General features: G+C 42.4%; 1 protein-coding gene across 1 annotated transcript in view; it reads right to left on the bottom strand.

Annotated features, from left to right (window-relative positions):
- LOC112226575 (protein kinase C, iota) overlaps nucleotides 1-17098 on the bottom strand; it is a 69201-nt gene that overhangs the window by 26259 nt on the left and 25844 nt on the right. The window contains exons 4-5 of the mRNA XM_024390981.2: nucleotides 16538-16588; nucleotides 16326-16411 (exon numbers count right to left, since the gene is read on the bottom strand). Coding sequence (XP_024246749.2) covers nucleotides 16326-16411; nucleotides 16538-16588 — 137 coding nt within the window. The remainder of the gene's footprint in view (nucleotides 1-16325; nucleotides 16412-16537; nucleotides 16589-17098) is intronic.

Here is a 17098-nt window from a genome sequence, read left to right on the forward strand (position 1 = left end):
TGGATAGAAAATACTCTGAAGTTTCTAAAACTGTTTGAATGATGTATGTAAGTATAACAGATCTCATATGGAAGGCAAAAACCTGAGAAAAGATCCAACCAGGAAGTGGGAAATATGAGGTTTGTAGTTTTTCAACTCAGCCCCCATTGAAGATACAGGGTGATATTAGTTATGTTTCACTTCCAAAGGCTTCCACTAGATGTCAACAGTATTTAGAACCTGTTTGAGGATTCTACTCTAAAGTAGGGGCTCATAAGGGCTCTTTGAGTGAGTGGTCTGGCAGAGTGCCACAGCCTCGGGTCTGGCACGCTCACGCGAAAGGCAGCTACGTTCCACTTCATTTGTACAGACAAAGGAATTGTCCGGTTGGAACATTAAGGAAGTTTTATGTTAAAACATCCTACAGGCTGTAACGGAACTTTTTGAACTTTTCGTCCGACGCGACTTGAACGCGCTTTTGGATTTGTTTTCCAAACGCCCTAACAAAAGAAGATATTTGGACATAACTGATGGACATTATCAAACAAATCAAACATTTATGGTGGGACTGGGATTCCTGGGAGTGCATTCTGATGAAGATAATCAAAGGTAAGTGAATATTTAAAATGCTATTTCTGAGTAATGTTGACGACCCAATATGGCGGGTATCTTTTTGGCTGCTTTGTTGTCTAAAGGCTGTACTCAGATTATTGCATGGTTTGCTTTCTCCGTAAAGTTTTAAAAAAATCTGACACAGCGGTTGCATTAAGGAGAAGTTTATCTAAAGTTCCATGTATAATAGTCGTATCTTTATCAATGTTTATTATGAGTATTTCTGTAAATTGATGAGGCTCTCTGCACAATCACCGCATGTTTTAGAACTACTGAACGTAACGCGCCAATGTAAACTCCGATTTGTTTGATATAAATATGAACTTTAGCAAACAAAACATACATGTATTGTGTAACATGATATCCTATGAGTGTCAGCTGATGATCATCAAAGGTTAGTGATTAATTTTATCTCTATTTCTGCTTTTTGTGACTCCTCTCTTTGGCTGGAAAAATGGCTGTGTTTTTCTGTGGCTTGGTGGTGACCTAACATAATTGTTTGTGGTGCTTTCACTGTAAATACTTTTTGAAATCAGACACTGTGGCTGGATTAACAAGAATTTTATCTTTAAAATGGTGTAAAATACTTGTATGCATGAAAATGTAATTATGACATTTTTGTTGTTTTGAACTTGGTGCCCTGCACTTTCACTGGCTGTTGTGGGGGGGACAGGTTAACCCACCGTTCCTAGGCCGTAATTGAAAATAAGAATGTGTTCTTAACTGACTTGCCTAGTTAAATAAAGATTAAATAAAAGGCGTAAAAATAAAAAAATATTTTAATTAATTTTTTATTGGCAAAATCAGCGTCCGAAATGACTAATTTCCGATTGTTATGAAAACTTGAAATAGGCCATTCCGATTAATCGGTCGACCTCTAGTTGTCTCACCAGGGCTGATGGTCGGATTTGCGTTTATTGTCGAAGGAATGAGCATTACACCGAGGCCTGTACTCTGGAGCGGGATCAATTTGGAGGTGGAGGGTCCGTCATGGTCTGGGGTTGTATGTAACAGCCTCATCGGACTGAGCTTGTTGTCATTGCAGGCAACCTCAACACTATGGGTTAACGGGAAGACCTCCTCCTCCCTCATGTGGTAACCTTCCTGCAGGCTCATCCTGACATGACCCTCCAGCATGGCAATGCCACCAGCCATACTGCTCGTTCTGTGCGTGATTTCCTGCAAGACAGGAATGTCAGTGTCCTGCCATGGCCAGCGAAGAGCCCAGCTCTCAATCCCATTGAGCACCTCTGGGACCTGTTGGATCGGCGGGTGAGGGCTAGGGCCATTCCCCACAGAAATGTCCGGGAACTTGCAGGTGCCTTGGTGGAAGAGTGGGGTAACATCTCACAGCAAGAACTGGCAAATCTAGTGCAGTCCATGAGGAGGAGATGCACTGCAGTAGTTAATGCAGCTGGCAGCCACACCAGATACTAACTGTTTACTTTTGATTTTGACCCCCCCCCCTTCGTTCAGTGACACATTAATCCATTTCTATTAATCACATGTCTGTGGAACTTATTCAGTTTATGTCTCAGTTGTTGAAATTTATGTTCATACAAATATTTACACATGTTAAGTTTGCTGAAAATAAAAGCAGTTGACAGTGAGAGGAAGTTTCTTTACATCACACCTGCCCAGACCCACCTGCTCACACCATCTCCAGCGCCCTCATCACTCTCCACCACATGGCCTCAAACCGCACCATTTTGTTTCTCTATGTCGCCCACACACACTTTCAACATTTGGATAATAAAGCATTTAAAAGGCTGACGTTTGTTGATTTTAAGTTTAAGAATACATTTTTTCAAGATGATTAATGAGAAAAGTATTACCTATAACCCATAGGGTATCTCACTGCACCCTTATATACCATGTCTTGAAATATGCAGACAGATTTAAAGTTAGTTTCCATTGTAATAATTTCTAACTTCCCCCATAACTTTTTTGGGACGTCATAACATTCTCAGAAGGCATGGATTATTATAACCTAATGAAAAATGTACCTGGTAAATCTAATTTAAATGTACTGCAGGCCTAAAAACCTATGGGTTTAAACTTCTGAATGAATGATTATATTGATGATAGAAACAGCCTCTTAATGAGTTCCGAGAGTCAATCCGTTACCCAACAAAATAATTTATTTTGCCCAATTGTTTTTATGACTCCAGACAGTAGGCTATTATTGCTCTTTTCCTGCATTAATTCATTAGGCTAAAAAAGAAACAACGCTATGAATCAAGAATAGATTTTAAATCACAATGAAATGCGGCACACTAACAACTCAAATCCCTTTAAAAAGCCTTAAATATTATACAATAAATAAATATACTAAAACAATAACTTCAAAAACAGTCCATTTATCACTGGATTTCTTCAAATTGCTGTGTGGGAAAAGGATGCCATCCACCGTGTCTGGTCCCAGGCTGACAGCTGGCTTCTCTCTGAAACCACACATCCATCTGAAGGTGACGCTTTATCCACCGTGTCTGGTCCCAGGCTGACAGCTGGCTTCCCTCTGAAACCACACATCCATCTGAAGGTGAGTCTTTATCCCCCCTGCCTGGTCCCAGGCTGACAGCTGGTTTCTCTCTGAAACCACACATCCATCTGAAGGTGACTCTTTATCCACCGTGTCTGGTCCCAGGCTGACAGCTGGCTTCTCTCTGAAACCACACATCCATCTGAAGGTGACTCTTTATCCACCGTGTCTGGTCCCAGGCTCACAGCTGGTTTCCCTCTGAAACCACACATCCATCTGAAGGTGAGTCTTTATCCCCCCCTGCCTGGTCCCAGGCTCACAGCTGGTTTCCCTCTGAAACCACACATCCATCTGAAGGTGAGTCTTTATCCACCGTGTCTGGTCCCAGGCTCACAGCTGGTTTCTCTCTGAAACCACACATCCATCTGAAGGTGACTCTTTATCCACCGTGTCTGGTCCCAGGCTCACAGCTGGTTTCCCTCTGAAACCACAAATCCATCTGAAGGTGACTCTTTATCCACCGTGTCTGGTCCCAGGCTCACAGCTGGCTTCTCTCTGAAACCACACATCCATCTGAAGGTGACACTTTATCCACCGTGTCTGGTCCCAGGCTCACAGCTGGCTTCTCTCTGAAACCACACATCCATCTGAAGGTGACACTTTATCCACCGTGTCTGGTCCCAGGCTCACAGCTGGTTTCTCTCTGAAACCACACATCCATCTGAAGGTGACTCTTTATCCCACCTGCCAGGTCCCAGGCTGACAGCTGGCTTCTCTCTGAAACCACACATCCATCTGAAGGTGAGTCTTTATCCCCCCTGCCTGGTCCCAGGCTCACAGCTGGCTTCTCTCTGAAACCACACATCCATCTGAAGGTAACTCTTTATCCACCGTGCCTGGTCCCAGGCTCACAACTGGCTTCTCTCTGAAACCACACATCCATCTGAAGGTGACTCTTTATCCCCCCTGCCTGGTCCCAGGCTCACAGCTGGTTTCTCTCTGAAACCACACATCCATCTGAAGGTGACTCTTTATCCCCCCTGCCAGGTCCCAGGCTCACAGCTGGCTTCTCTCTGAAACCACACATCCATCTGAAGGTGACTCTTTATCCACCCTGCCTGGTCCCAGGCTCACAGCTGGCTTCTCTCTGAAACCACACATCCATCTGAAGGTGACTCTTTATCCACCGTGTCTGGTCCCAGGCTGACAGCTGGCTTCTCTCTGAAATCACACATCCATCTGAAGGTGACACCTTATCCTTTGGAACCTCACAATTACCAGATGGACAGTAAGCCTCGAGGCGATAGAGGACATCAACAAGATCCACATATATTATTTCACAATAGCTGGCCTTAAGTATCCTATTTTTTTCCGAACATTGTCAGTCCACATATCCAGTGTAATTGAGCCATTGTATTTACCCAAGTTCTCGCTCAACTCTGGGACCACCTGATTTTTTATGCCTGATGCAGGACTTTAGTCGATAGGAGAGAGACTGACTGAAACATTCACACCTCCATTAATATACAATAGGATAGTCTAATAGCTCAGCTATGTGTAAAAAAAAAAAAAAAAAAAAAAAATCCCCCAATTTTGTGCCACAGTTTAGACTACCGATAGATGCTGTCAGAGTTGAGTCCCATGTATGAGGCTTAAGTACTCTAAAGTTGTACATTTCTAACGCAATATCACAGACCAGATTTGCCCTCACGAAAAATGCATGAACCTATACAAATATATACATTATAATCCACATAGTTCAAACAAAATTAGCTGCAGCGAGAGGAGATTGCATGCTAAAGACAATCAGAAAGAATGTGTCTTTAAGCCTGAATTATAATATAACTTATTTTGAATGAAAGCCAGGAAATTTGGACTCCAGACCAAAGGACAAATTTTCCACCGGTCTAATGTCCATTGCTCGTGTTTCTTGGCCCAAGCAAGTCTCTTCTTATTATTGGTGTCCTTTAGTAATGGTTTCTTTGCAGAAATTCGACAATGAAGGCCTGATTTACGCAGTCTCCGCTAAACAGTTGATGTTGAGAAGTGTCTGTTACTTGAACTCTGTGAAGCATTTATTTGGGTTGGAATCTGAGGTGCCATTAATTGCGGATTTCTGAGGCTGGTAACTTGAATTGACTTAACCTCTGCAGCAGAGGTTAAAGCAGATTAATGTGCTTAATTTCATCAAGATTGTGGCAGGGCAGTTTTGCTGAGCTTGTTGTGTCACACTGTTTGTTTCAAGTGTTACAAGTTTTTATTACTGAGCAAAACCGTTATAGGCTGTGAGAGTTGTAATTAAATAACAGGAAAAATCTAAAATCCTACAGGATCAAAACAATTAAAAAGTTAAATTGACATCTGCTGGTTTCTACACAAGGAGATAAAGCCGGTGTGGTGCCCTCCCTGAAAGCCGAGAGAGGATACATCTGTGCTGTGACTGACGGTCTAGACACGATGGGCCGACTAGCCTTGGATACTCAGACGGTCAGGTTATTATCTGTGTTTTGCCATTCTACCGGAGTCATCCGACTCCTCTCCTGCCTCACTGTGCGGTGGAAGCCGGAGGTTGGTATCTGCGCTGTGACATAACTTCTAGATGTGCTGGGCTTCCTAGCCCAGGATACCTCTGCCGGGTGGACTACCCACTAGTAATTGGTCTACGAAGCCCGTTCTGCCTCACGGTGCGGTAGCATACTGCAAGGCGACTGGGTGCACTTACCAGACCCACACACTGGGCAAAATCCCGGGCAGTACATTCCTGCAGCGGCTGTTGAATGCACTGACCATTCCAAGGCAATAACGCTCGGGCACACACTTGCTTTCTAACTCTACTAGACCTGTAGGCTACAGCTGAAGAATTTTAGGGGAATTTAAGGTTTAAAAAAATGTACTCAGTATATTTAAATTTTGTTTTTGTTTTTTGTTTAGTGAACTGTTCTGTAGTTAAAAGGGGTATTTTTGTACAACTGGTTTTAATTGCTGCCTACATGGGTTATGGTTCATTGTTTTTGATCATTTAGACTATGCAATCTCCCTGACCCAGAGATACTGCTAAACCCTACATTGACTGATGGTATAGCAGCTGTAGTCTTTCAGAGGGATCCCATTGTGTTACCATTTGACTCCTACTGTGACATTCACATAAAACTTTAATCTACAGGGTTTGGTCTGGCTAAAAACTGTGTTGAAATCAGATGACTCTAGTTTGGATTATTTTGAATCATCTAAGTGCAGAGTGATTTTAGGAAATAACAAATCAAGGTGTTTAATTATTCTTCTGCTTTTGGTGTCAGGAAACATTCACCCAAACCCAGGCCCATTGACTACGGATGAACTTCCCACTCCAAATTACTTTAAAACTAGATCAGGGTTGGGACTGATGCATATTAAATGTGAGGAGTTTGATGCCAAAATTGGACATGATAAAAGTCTGGGTTCACACTGCTGACCCAGATGTCTTAGTACTGTCCGAGACCTGGCTTAAGAAATCTATATCAGTCTAAAGGCTTGGATAGTTATGTTTATCGATGAGACCAACAAAGTAAGGGGGAGGTATAGCCATCTATATTAAAGACATATGTGGTTAGTGAACTAAAGTCTTTATCTAAACCAAAACAGTGAGTTTTTAGCATTGAAGCTGCAGTTATCAAAAGCTGTAAACTTAGATTTGATAGGATGTTATAGACCAACTGCAAAAGTAGAATACCTGGATTCTCTGGCTGAACTGATGCATGGTTGGGGGAAAAATTAAATGGTCCTCATGGGCGATTTAAACTGGGATTGGTTATCTCCAAACTCGGAGGTCATGAAAGGACTGTGCAATACATGACATTTCACTCAAATTATAAATGCGGTTACAAGACTCAATCCCAAAGACATCTCTAAGTCAACACATATTGACGTTATTCTAACAAACAATCTGCATATATACACAGCCGTTGGGATTTTCGCTAATGGTTTAAGTGATCATTGTGCAGTTGCTTGCATTAGAGACACCAAAATCCCCAAAGTGCCCTCTCGGTTCTGAGTCAAACAAAATTTTACGCAGTTCTGTGAGCATGCATTCCTGCATTAACTTTCTGCATGCAACTGGGATAGGATTGTACTTATTCCATATATCGAAGAGGCATTCTCATTGTGTTTTCTACTATCTGTGATAAACATGCCCCTCTTGAGTACCCGGGGAAGAGGTAGAGATAATCCCTGCTTTACAGGGAAATGATCTGATTGGATCAATAAACTAAATACACAGTGGGCCAAAGCCAGAAAGGGTAATTCCCAGACTGAACGGCAGTTATTCAGGGCACTGAGAAATAAGTGGGCATTGTTAATACGGAAATGCAAATTTAGCTTCTATAACGAATCTATCAAGGCAAACCTCAATAACCCAAAGAAATGGTGGAAAACCACTAAATCCATGAACGCAAACTCAAACTCCTCTGGTCTTCCACTGAAATTGACCTCAAATTAAATGGATATCACTGACAAGAATAAACTGCTTGACATGTTTATTGAGCATTTTACTCAAGCCGGGCATTTATTTGATTAACTCCTTCCAAACATCTCAAATGAGGCTGTGAATGAAACTGCCACATGCCGGCCTACGGGTCATTTATGTCATTTGACCGAGATTGAGCTTTCAGAAGTTGTAAAGGAACTCAAATCTATTGCTATTAAGAAAGCAGCTGGACCGGATAAATTAAACCCTTATTTAAACAAAAATTGGTGCAGAGATCATTGCTGCCCCTCTCATTCATGTATTAAAATCTTTCATTGGCGAATAATACCATTCCAAAAGTCTGGAAGGTAGCCTATACATAAAGGTGGAGATCCGTCCCTGTTGCATAATTATCGTCCCATATCTAAACTGTCTGCACTGGCAAAAGTTTTGGAAAACCTGGTGAACTCAGTTGACTTTCTTTATAATAACTCAGTTATATATCAATTCCAGTCAGGTTTTAGAGCCAAGCATAGTACAATTACTGCTGAAAGTAAGGTTGTAGGTGACATTCTAGATGCGCAGGACAAGAAAAATCACTGTTTCTCACTTTTTATTGAGGTATCGAAGGCCTTCGACACTGTTGACCTGCTGTTGTATAGACTAAAAAAGGTTGGTTTAAGTGTTGATGCATAGTTCCAAAACTACCTTTCTGACAGAACACAGTGTGTAGCACAGAAGGGTATGAAATCTGAGTTAAGGCTTACAAAAGGAGTTCCCAGGACTCAATTTTAGGTCTGATCCTTTTTAAACTGTATATAAATGATATAGGGAAGACTGTTGACTCTGCAAACCTCCATTTGTAGGCTGATGACACATTAATTCTAGCATGTCTAATATTGAGCCTTTTCAGGACTTACAGTTAGCCTTCGATGTTATTCAAAGGCAGCTTTTCCAATTGAAACTTGTGCTTAATGAAAAAGGAAAACAAAGTTTATGGTTCTCTTCCCTGAAAGTTAACAGATGAGTCAATTGCAGATTTGAACTATAACAGGCCAGCAAATTGATAGGGTTACCTCCTATAAGTATCTTAGGATTTGGTTAGATGAGAAGTTGAATTTTAAACAGTACATTGATACCGTGACCAAGAAACTGAGGTTGAAATTGGATTTCTATTACAGGAACAAATCTTGCTTTTCAATGTTAGTCAGAAAATATATTGTTCAAAGCAACAAAAATATATATTTTTTATAAATCAGTGCTGGATTATAGTGATATTGTCTATATGCAGGCCTCAGCAAGTACCTTAGCAAGTACCTTAAACTCAGGACACAGTGTATCATGTTGCTTTAAGATTTATTACAAACGCTATATCACTGACCCATCACTGTGATTTGCATGCTATGGTGCAATGGACTTCTCTCTCCACCAGGAGGCTAAAGCACTGGTACACTTGTGTACAAAGCATTGATGGGACAACTCCCTTTGTATCTCTGTTCTTTACTGACCAGATCAGTCACTCAATACAGTCTTCGTTCAGTCGCTGCTGTCCTCGTCTGTTCCTAAGGCTAGAACTGAGATGGGGAAACAATATTTTTCCCAGAACGCCCCTTCACCCTGGAACATGCTTCAGAAGATTTTAAAGTTAGGGGAGTTCGTGTCTTTGCCTGTTTTTAAGACCACACGGTTTGTGAAAACTGCAGTTGTTTCTAATTTTCAATTGTATCTAACTTGTGACACTGTCTTTTGTGTGTATTCTGTATTTTTCTGTAATGTTTTATGGACACGCTGCTATTTTCCCTGTTTTGCCTTCTTACCAAGTCACCCTCACAAAATAGGTTAACAACCTCAATGGGTTTTACCTGGTTAAATAAAAAAAATATTATATATTTTTAATTCTGGGTCTTCCTTTCCTGTGGCAGTCCTCAGAGCCAGTTTCATCATAGCGCTTGATGGTTTTTGCGACTGTAGTTGAAGAAACATTCAAAGTTCTTGACATTTTCCGGATGTACTGACCATGTCTTAAAGTAATGACGGACTGTTGTTTCTCTTTGCTTATTTGAGCTGTTCTTGTCATAATATGGACTTTGTCTTTTACCAAATAGGGCTCTCTTTTGTATACCAACCTACCTTGTCATAACACAACTGATTGGCTCAAATATATTGAAGAAAGAAATTCCAGAAATTAATTTTTAACAAGGCAGACCGGTGAATTGAAATGCATTCCAGGTGACAGGCTGGTTGAGAGAATGCCAAGAGTGTGCAAAGCTGTCATCAAGGCAATGGGTGGCTATTTGAAGAATCTCAAATATAAAAATGTTTTTTTGATTTGTTTAAAAATGTTTTGGTGCGTCACTCCCTATGTGTGATTTCATAGTTTTGATGTCTTCACTATTATTCTACAATGTAGGAAACAGTAAAAATAAAACAAAATAAAATGTTTAAAATGAAATGTTTATTACATTTACTTGTAAAATGTTACCGAATAGATAACAGAAAGAAACATTTGGCCATTGCCAAGCGGCGAATGGAGTGAAAGAGGACGCAACAAAGCTGTGGGCCAGGTGTGAATGTTTAAGCAGCCTTTCCAATAAATTGGAGTACAAAAGCATCCATCCACCATTGATGGGCTATCAGCAGGACAATAGACTCTTGCTGAGTTTAGGGACTTTAACAGACCTTTGCAAGACATGTCACTTCACCAATCTCTCTGCATAGCCCACCACATGCACTGTTTTCTAACCACATCTGGATGGATCCATAACAAATTACTATGGGAATAAATTTCACTGAATGACAGAAATATTGGAATAAAGTGGGCTAATGCAACTGCAGCCATAAAATTGTTGCTTACTGAAACACCCAAAGTCAACCAATTGTTATAATAGGATTTGAAGCAAGCATGGAGACTTGTCTTCATAAATCAGATGTTTCTTGCCACTGAATCTCTGTTTGGGTATTGGTTAGCCTACAATTAGGGTGTGGAAATGTTCCGATTATTTTGCTCTTCACTCATAGTCACTTAGTAACCTAGGCCTACTCCTGACCGATCACGTTGTACAGCACCATATTTTCATAACGGAAGCCCCGAGGCCTACATAGGCTACTGTAAAATGCATTTTTTCTTGGAATAGAAACACCATAATATTGATCAATTTAATGAAGCTACATTTCTGACAGTATAAACAGCACAACAAATACAATAATAATTAACAAAAAAATATAAATCAAATCAAATTTTATTCGTCACATACACATGGTTAGCAGATGTTAATGCGAGTGTAGCAAAATGCTTGTGCTTCTAGTTCCGACAATTCAGTAATAACCAACAAGTAATCTAACTAACAATTCCAAAACTTCTGTCTTATACACAGTGTAAGGGGTTAAAGAATATGTACATAAGGATATATGAATGAGTGATGGTACAGAGCAGCATAGGCAAGATACAGTAGCTGATATCGAGTACAGTATATACATATGAGATGAGTATGTAAACAAAGTGGCATAGTTAAAGTGGCTAGTGATACATGTATTACATAAGGATGCAGTCGATGATATAGAGTACAGTGTATACGTATGCATATGAGATGAATAATGTAGGGTAAGTAAACATTATATAAGGTAGCATTGTTTAAAGTGACTAGTGATATATTTACATCATTTCCCATCAATTTCCATTATTAAAGTGGCTGGAGTTGAGTCAGTGTGTTGGCAGCAGTCACTCAATGTTAGTGGTGGCTGTTTAACAGTCTGATGGCCTTGAGATAGAAGCTGTTTTTCAGTCTCTCGGTCCCAGCTTTGATGCACCTGTACTGACCTCGCCTTCTGGATGATAGCGGGGTGAACAGGCAGTGGCTCGGGTGGTTGATGTCCTTGATTATCTTTATGGCCTTCCTGTAACATCGGGTGGTGTAGGTGTCCTGGAGGGCAGGTAGTTTGCCCCCGGTGATGCGTTGTGCAGACCTCACTACCCTCTGGAGAGCCTTACGGTTGAGGGCGGAGCAGTTGCCGTACCAGGCGGTGATACAGCCGGCCAGGATGCTCTCGATTGTGCATCTGTAGAAGTTTGTGAGTGCTTTTGGTGACAAGCCGAATTTCTTCAGCCTCCTGAGGTTGAAGAGGCGCTGCTGCGCCTTCTTCACGATGCTGTCTGTGTGAGTGGACCAATTCAGTTTGTCTGTGATGTGTATGCCGAGGAACTTAAAACTTGCTACCCTCTCCACTACTGTTCCATCGATGTGGATAGGGGGGTGTTCCCTCTGCTGTTTCCTGAAGTCCACAATCATCTCCTTAGTTTTGTTGACGTTGAGTGTGAGGTTATTTTCCTGACACCACACTCCGAGGGCCCTCACCTCCTCCCTGTAGGCAGTCTCGTCGTTGTTGGTAATCAAGCTTACCACTGTTGTGTCGTCCGCAAACTTGATGATTGAGTTGGAGGCGTGCGTGGCCACGCAGTCGTGGGTGAACAGGGAGTACAGGAGAGGGCTCAGAAAGCACCCTTGTGGGGCCCCAGTGTTGAGGATCAGCGGGGAGGAGATGTTGTTGCCTACCCTCACCACCTGGGGGCGGCCCGTCAGGAAGTCCAGTACCCAGTTGCACAGGGCGGGGTCGAGACCCAGGGTCTCGAGCTTTATGACGAGCTTGGAGGGTACTATGGTGTTGAATGCCGAGCTGTAGTCGATGAACAGCATTCTCACATAGGTATTCCTCTTGTCCAGATGGGTTAGGGCAGTGTGCAGTGTGGTTGAGATTGCATCGTCTGTGGACCTATTTGGGCGGTAAGCAAATTGGAGTGGGTCTAGGGTGTCAGGTAGGGTGGAGGTGATATGGTCCTTGACTAGTCTCTCAAAGCACTTCATGATGACAGATGTGAGTGCTACGGGGCGGTAGTCGTTTAGCTCAGTTACCTTAGCTTTCTTGGGAACAGGAACAATGGTGGCCCTCTTGAAGTTGAAGCATGTGGGAACAGCAGACTGGTATAGGGATTGATTGAATATGTCCGTAAACACACCGGCCAGCTGGTCTGCGCATGCTCCGAGGGCGCGGCTGGGGATGCCGTCTGGGCCTGCAGCCTTGCGAGGGTTAACACGTTTAAATGTCTTACTCACCTCGGCTGCAGTGAAGGAGAGACCGCATGTTTTCATTGCAGGCCGTGTCAGTGGCACTGTATTGTCCTCAAAGCGGGCAAAAAAGTTAGTCTGCCTGGGAGCAAGACATCCTGGTCCGTGACTGGGCTGGATTTCTTCCTGTAGTCCGTGATTGACTGTAGACCCTGCCACATGCCTCTTGTGTCTGAGCCGTTGAATTGAGATTCTACTTTGTCTCTGTACTGACGCTTAGCTTGTTTAATAGCCTTGCGGAGGGAATAGCTGCACTGTTTGTATTCAGTCATGTTACCAGACACCTTGCCCTGATTAAAAGCAGTGGTTCGCGCTTTCAGTTTCACACGAATGCTGCCATCAATCCACGGTTTCTGGTTAGGGAATGTTTTAATCGTTGCTATGGGTACGACATCTTCAACGCACGTTCTAATGAACTCGCACACCGAATCAGCGTATTCGTCAATGTTGTTATCTGACGCAATACGAAACATCTCCCAGTCCACGTGATGGAAGCAATCTTGGAGTGTGGAGTCAGCTTGGTCAGACCAGCGTTGAACAGACCTCAGCGTGGGAGCCTCTTGTTTTAGTTTCTGTCTGTAGGCAGGGATCAACAAAATGGAGTCGTGGTCAGCTTTTCCGAAAGGGGGGCGGGGCAGGGCCTTATATGCGTCGCGGAAGTTAGAGTAACAATGATCCAAGGTCTTTCCACCCCTGGTTGCGCAATCAATATGCTGATACAATTTAGGGAGTCTTGTTTTCAGATTAGCCTTGTTAAGATCCCCAGCTACAATGAATGCAGCCTCCGGATAAATCGTTTCCAGTTTGCAGAGAGTTAAATAAAGTTCGTTCAGAGCCATCGATGTGTCTGCTTGGGGGGGGATATATACGGCTGTGATTATAATCGAAGAGAATTCTCTTGGTAGATAATGCGGTCTACATTTGATTGTGAGGAATTCTAAATCAGGTGAACAGAAGGATTTGAGTTCCTGTATGTTTCTTTCATCACACCATGTCACGTTAGTCATAAGGCATACGCCCCCGCCCCACTTCTTACCAGAAAGATGTTTGTTTCTGTCGGCGCGATGCGTGGAGAAACCCGCTGGCTGCACCGCCTCGGATAGCGTCTCTCCAGTGAGCCATGTTTCCGTGAAGCAAAGAACGTTACAGTCTCTGATGTCCCTCTGGAATGCTACCCTTGCTCGGATTTCATCAACCTTGTTGTCAAGAGACTGGACATTGGCAAGAAGAATGCTAGGGAGTGGTGCACGGTGTGCCCGTCTCCGGAGTCTGACCAGAAGACCGCCTCGTTTCCCTCTTTTTCGGAGTCGATTTTTTGGGTCGCTGCATGGAATCCACTCCGTTGTCCTGTTTGTAAGGCAGAACACAGGATCCGCGTCGCGAAAAACATATTCTTGGTCGTACTGATGGTGAGTTGACGCTGATCTTATATTCAGTAGTAATCAATCAATCTCATACAATGCATTCGGGAAAATATTCAGACCCCTTAACTTTTTCCACAATTTGTTACGTTACAGCCTGAATAATAACATCCGGCTGTGATTGGGAGTCCCATAGGGCGGCGCACAATTGGCCCAGGGTCATAATCAAATCAAATTTTATTTGTCACATACACATGGTTAGCAGATGTTAATGCGAGTGTAGCGAAATGCTTGTGCTTCTAGTTCCGACAATGCAGTAATAACGAACAAGTAATCTAACTAACAATTCCAAAAAAACTACTGTCTTATACACAGTGTAAGGGGATAAAGAATATGTACATAAGGATATATGAATGAGTGATGGTACAGAGCAGCATAGGCAAGATACAGTAGATGATATCGAGTACAGTATATACATATGAGATGAGTATGTAAACCAAGTGGCGTAGTTAAAGTGGCTAGTGATACATGTATTACATAAGGATGCAGTCGATGATATAGAGTACAGTATCTACGTATGCATATGAGATGAATAATGTAGGGTAAGTAACATTATATAAGGTAGCATTGTTTAAAGTGGCTAGTGATATATTTACATCATTTCCCATCAATTCCCATGATTAAAGTGGCTGGAGTAGAGTCAGTGTCATTGACAGTGTGTTGGCAGTAGCCACTCAATGTTAGTGGTGGCTGTTTAACAGTCTGATGGCCTTGAGATAGAAGCTGTTTTTCAGTCTCTCGGTCCCAGCTTTGATGCACCTGTACTGACCTCGCCTTCTGGATGACAGCGGGGTGAACAGGCAGTGGCTCGGATGGTTGATGTCCTTGATGATCTTTATGGCCTTCCTGTAGCATCGGGTGGTGTAGGTGACCTGGAGGGCAGGTAGTTTGCCCCCGGTGATGCGTTGTGCAGACCTCACTACCCTCTGGAGAGCCTTACGGTTGAGGGCAGTGCAGTTGCCATACCAGGCGGTGATACAGCCTGCCAGGATGCTCTCGATTGTGCATCTGTAGAAGTTTGTGAGTGCTTTTGGTGACAAGCCAAATTTCTTCAGCCTCCTGAGGTTGAAGAGGCGCTGCTGCGCCTTCCTCACGATGGGTTTGGCCGGGCTAGGCCGTTATTATAAATAGGAAATTGTTCAACTGACTTGCCTAGTTAAACAAAGGTTTAATTTTTTTTCAAATCAAATAATAATACATGTTTTTGACTAAATTATTTCTCAATCTACACACAATACCCCATAATGACAAATAGAATATAGGTTTAGAAATTTCTGCAAATGTATAAAAAAAATTGAAATACCTTATTTACCTAAGTAATCAGACCCTGGGGTAAATTCAATTGATTCGTGATGATTTGGGAAGGCAAACACCTGTCTATGAGGTCCCACAGTTGACGGTGCATGTCAGAGCAAAAACCAAGCCATGAGGTCGAAGGAATTGAACTCTCCTAACCTATGGTTAGGTACATTATTGCATAATTTTTTCAAGAATGTGCTTTTGTTAAATCATCACCCGTTTGGCGAAGTTGAAGTAGGCTGTGATTCGAATTAACAGGCACCGCATTGATTATATGCAACGCAGAACAAGCTAGTAATATCATCAACCATGTGTAGTTAACTAGTGATTATGTGAGGATTGATTGTTTTTGATAAGATAAGTTTAATGCTAGTTGGCAACTTACCTTGGCTCCTTGCAGCCACGAGGTCAAATGCATTCATGAATTAAATCACTTTAGCCGACATGTTGCGGTTTACTCATCGTTTAATTATTCAAGGCTCCCTTTGTTATTTTGTTTTATAACTAAAATGCTTGGCTGCATTTAAAGACATGGATGACTTGCATCCTGTGTAATAATCACACAAAGGAATTGATTATACAGTAAATCAATCAATGATGTAGGCCTTGATGCCAATAAGTAAGTTAAGCTAAAAGAGCTACAGGAAACTTAGGCCTACAGCTCCATGTCATTTCAATAACTTAGCATCTCAAAGATGCTCTCTGGTGGTCAAACTAGCATAAATGGCAACAATGGCTGACAGTAAAATACTATGATGTTATGCACTCCATGCCATAAAATTCCGCAAGCTGTGGAGTGGTATGATGCAACTTTTAAAGGAAGAACCACAATGAATGAATGAAAAAAAAAATATATATATATATATATTAAAAAATATATATAGATAGATAGAGAGAGAGAGGGGGAGATCGAGACAAAGAGGAACGAAGAGTGGAACATAGAGAAAGAGATGGATAGAAAGGTAGCTCACCCTGTTGAAGCGCTTTGCCTGGAAGGCATGGCCACTGGCGTAGTAGAGCTTCCTCCAGCGTCTTGCCCCACGACGATATATAGACTCTGGAGGAGCAAGAAACAAGGGTTACAGGACAAAGTATGTGTGTGTGTGTCAGAGAGAAACTCCCCATCTTCAGAAAACAGTGATATGGATATAAGAGAAAAAGGGACAAGTAGTTGTAGACTTACTGTCCTCTCCTGGACATGGCATGCCAGGCTTCTCTGGGACACAAGGAAACACTGAGAGGAGAGGGAAATAACAGCTTTAGGCCTACAACATTGCAGACCCCACATCACACAAGTACGTGTGCCAGAGGTGAGTGGTGGATGCTCCATCATGTGAGTGGTGGATGCTCCATCACCCCCCCCTGTGCCCTTCCCCCTATCCCCCAACTCATCTCCCTCACTTCCTCTACTGTGACCTTCACCTTGCTCTTAACCGGTCCCCTCTATCTGGTGTTGATTAAGTACAACCAAATCGCGCTCATGAACAGGCTACTCAGTAAACCCATGACTAGATCCTGGTTATCGAGAGGCTACCTGATGTTTGCCTCGCTAGCAGATGGATAGGATCAGTGTAGTAGACAGAAGATTCATGTTTGTTATGTATACATTATGTTGTCTGCTTGTATCCTTGTCTGCAATGTCAGCCCAGCAGCCAACATTCTTATTTATTCAATTAATACATTGAATTGAATGTAATGGAAGGTGAATGTTCTCAAGTTGTCTGTTGGTTAATGTGTATCTGAA

Source organism: Oncorhynchus tshawytscha, linkage group LG28 (assembly GCF_018296145.1).
Source record: "Oncorhynchus tshawytscha isolate Ot180627B linkage group LG28, Otsh_v2.0, whole genome shotgun sequence".
Classification (NCBI taxonomy): Eukaryota; Metazoa; Chordata; class Actinopteri; order Salmoniformes; family Salmonidae; genus Oncorhynchus; species Oncorhynchus tshawytscha.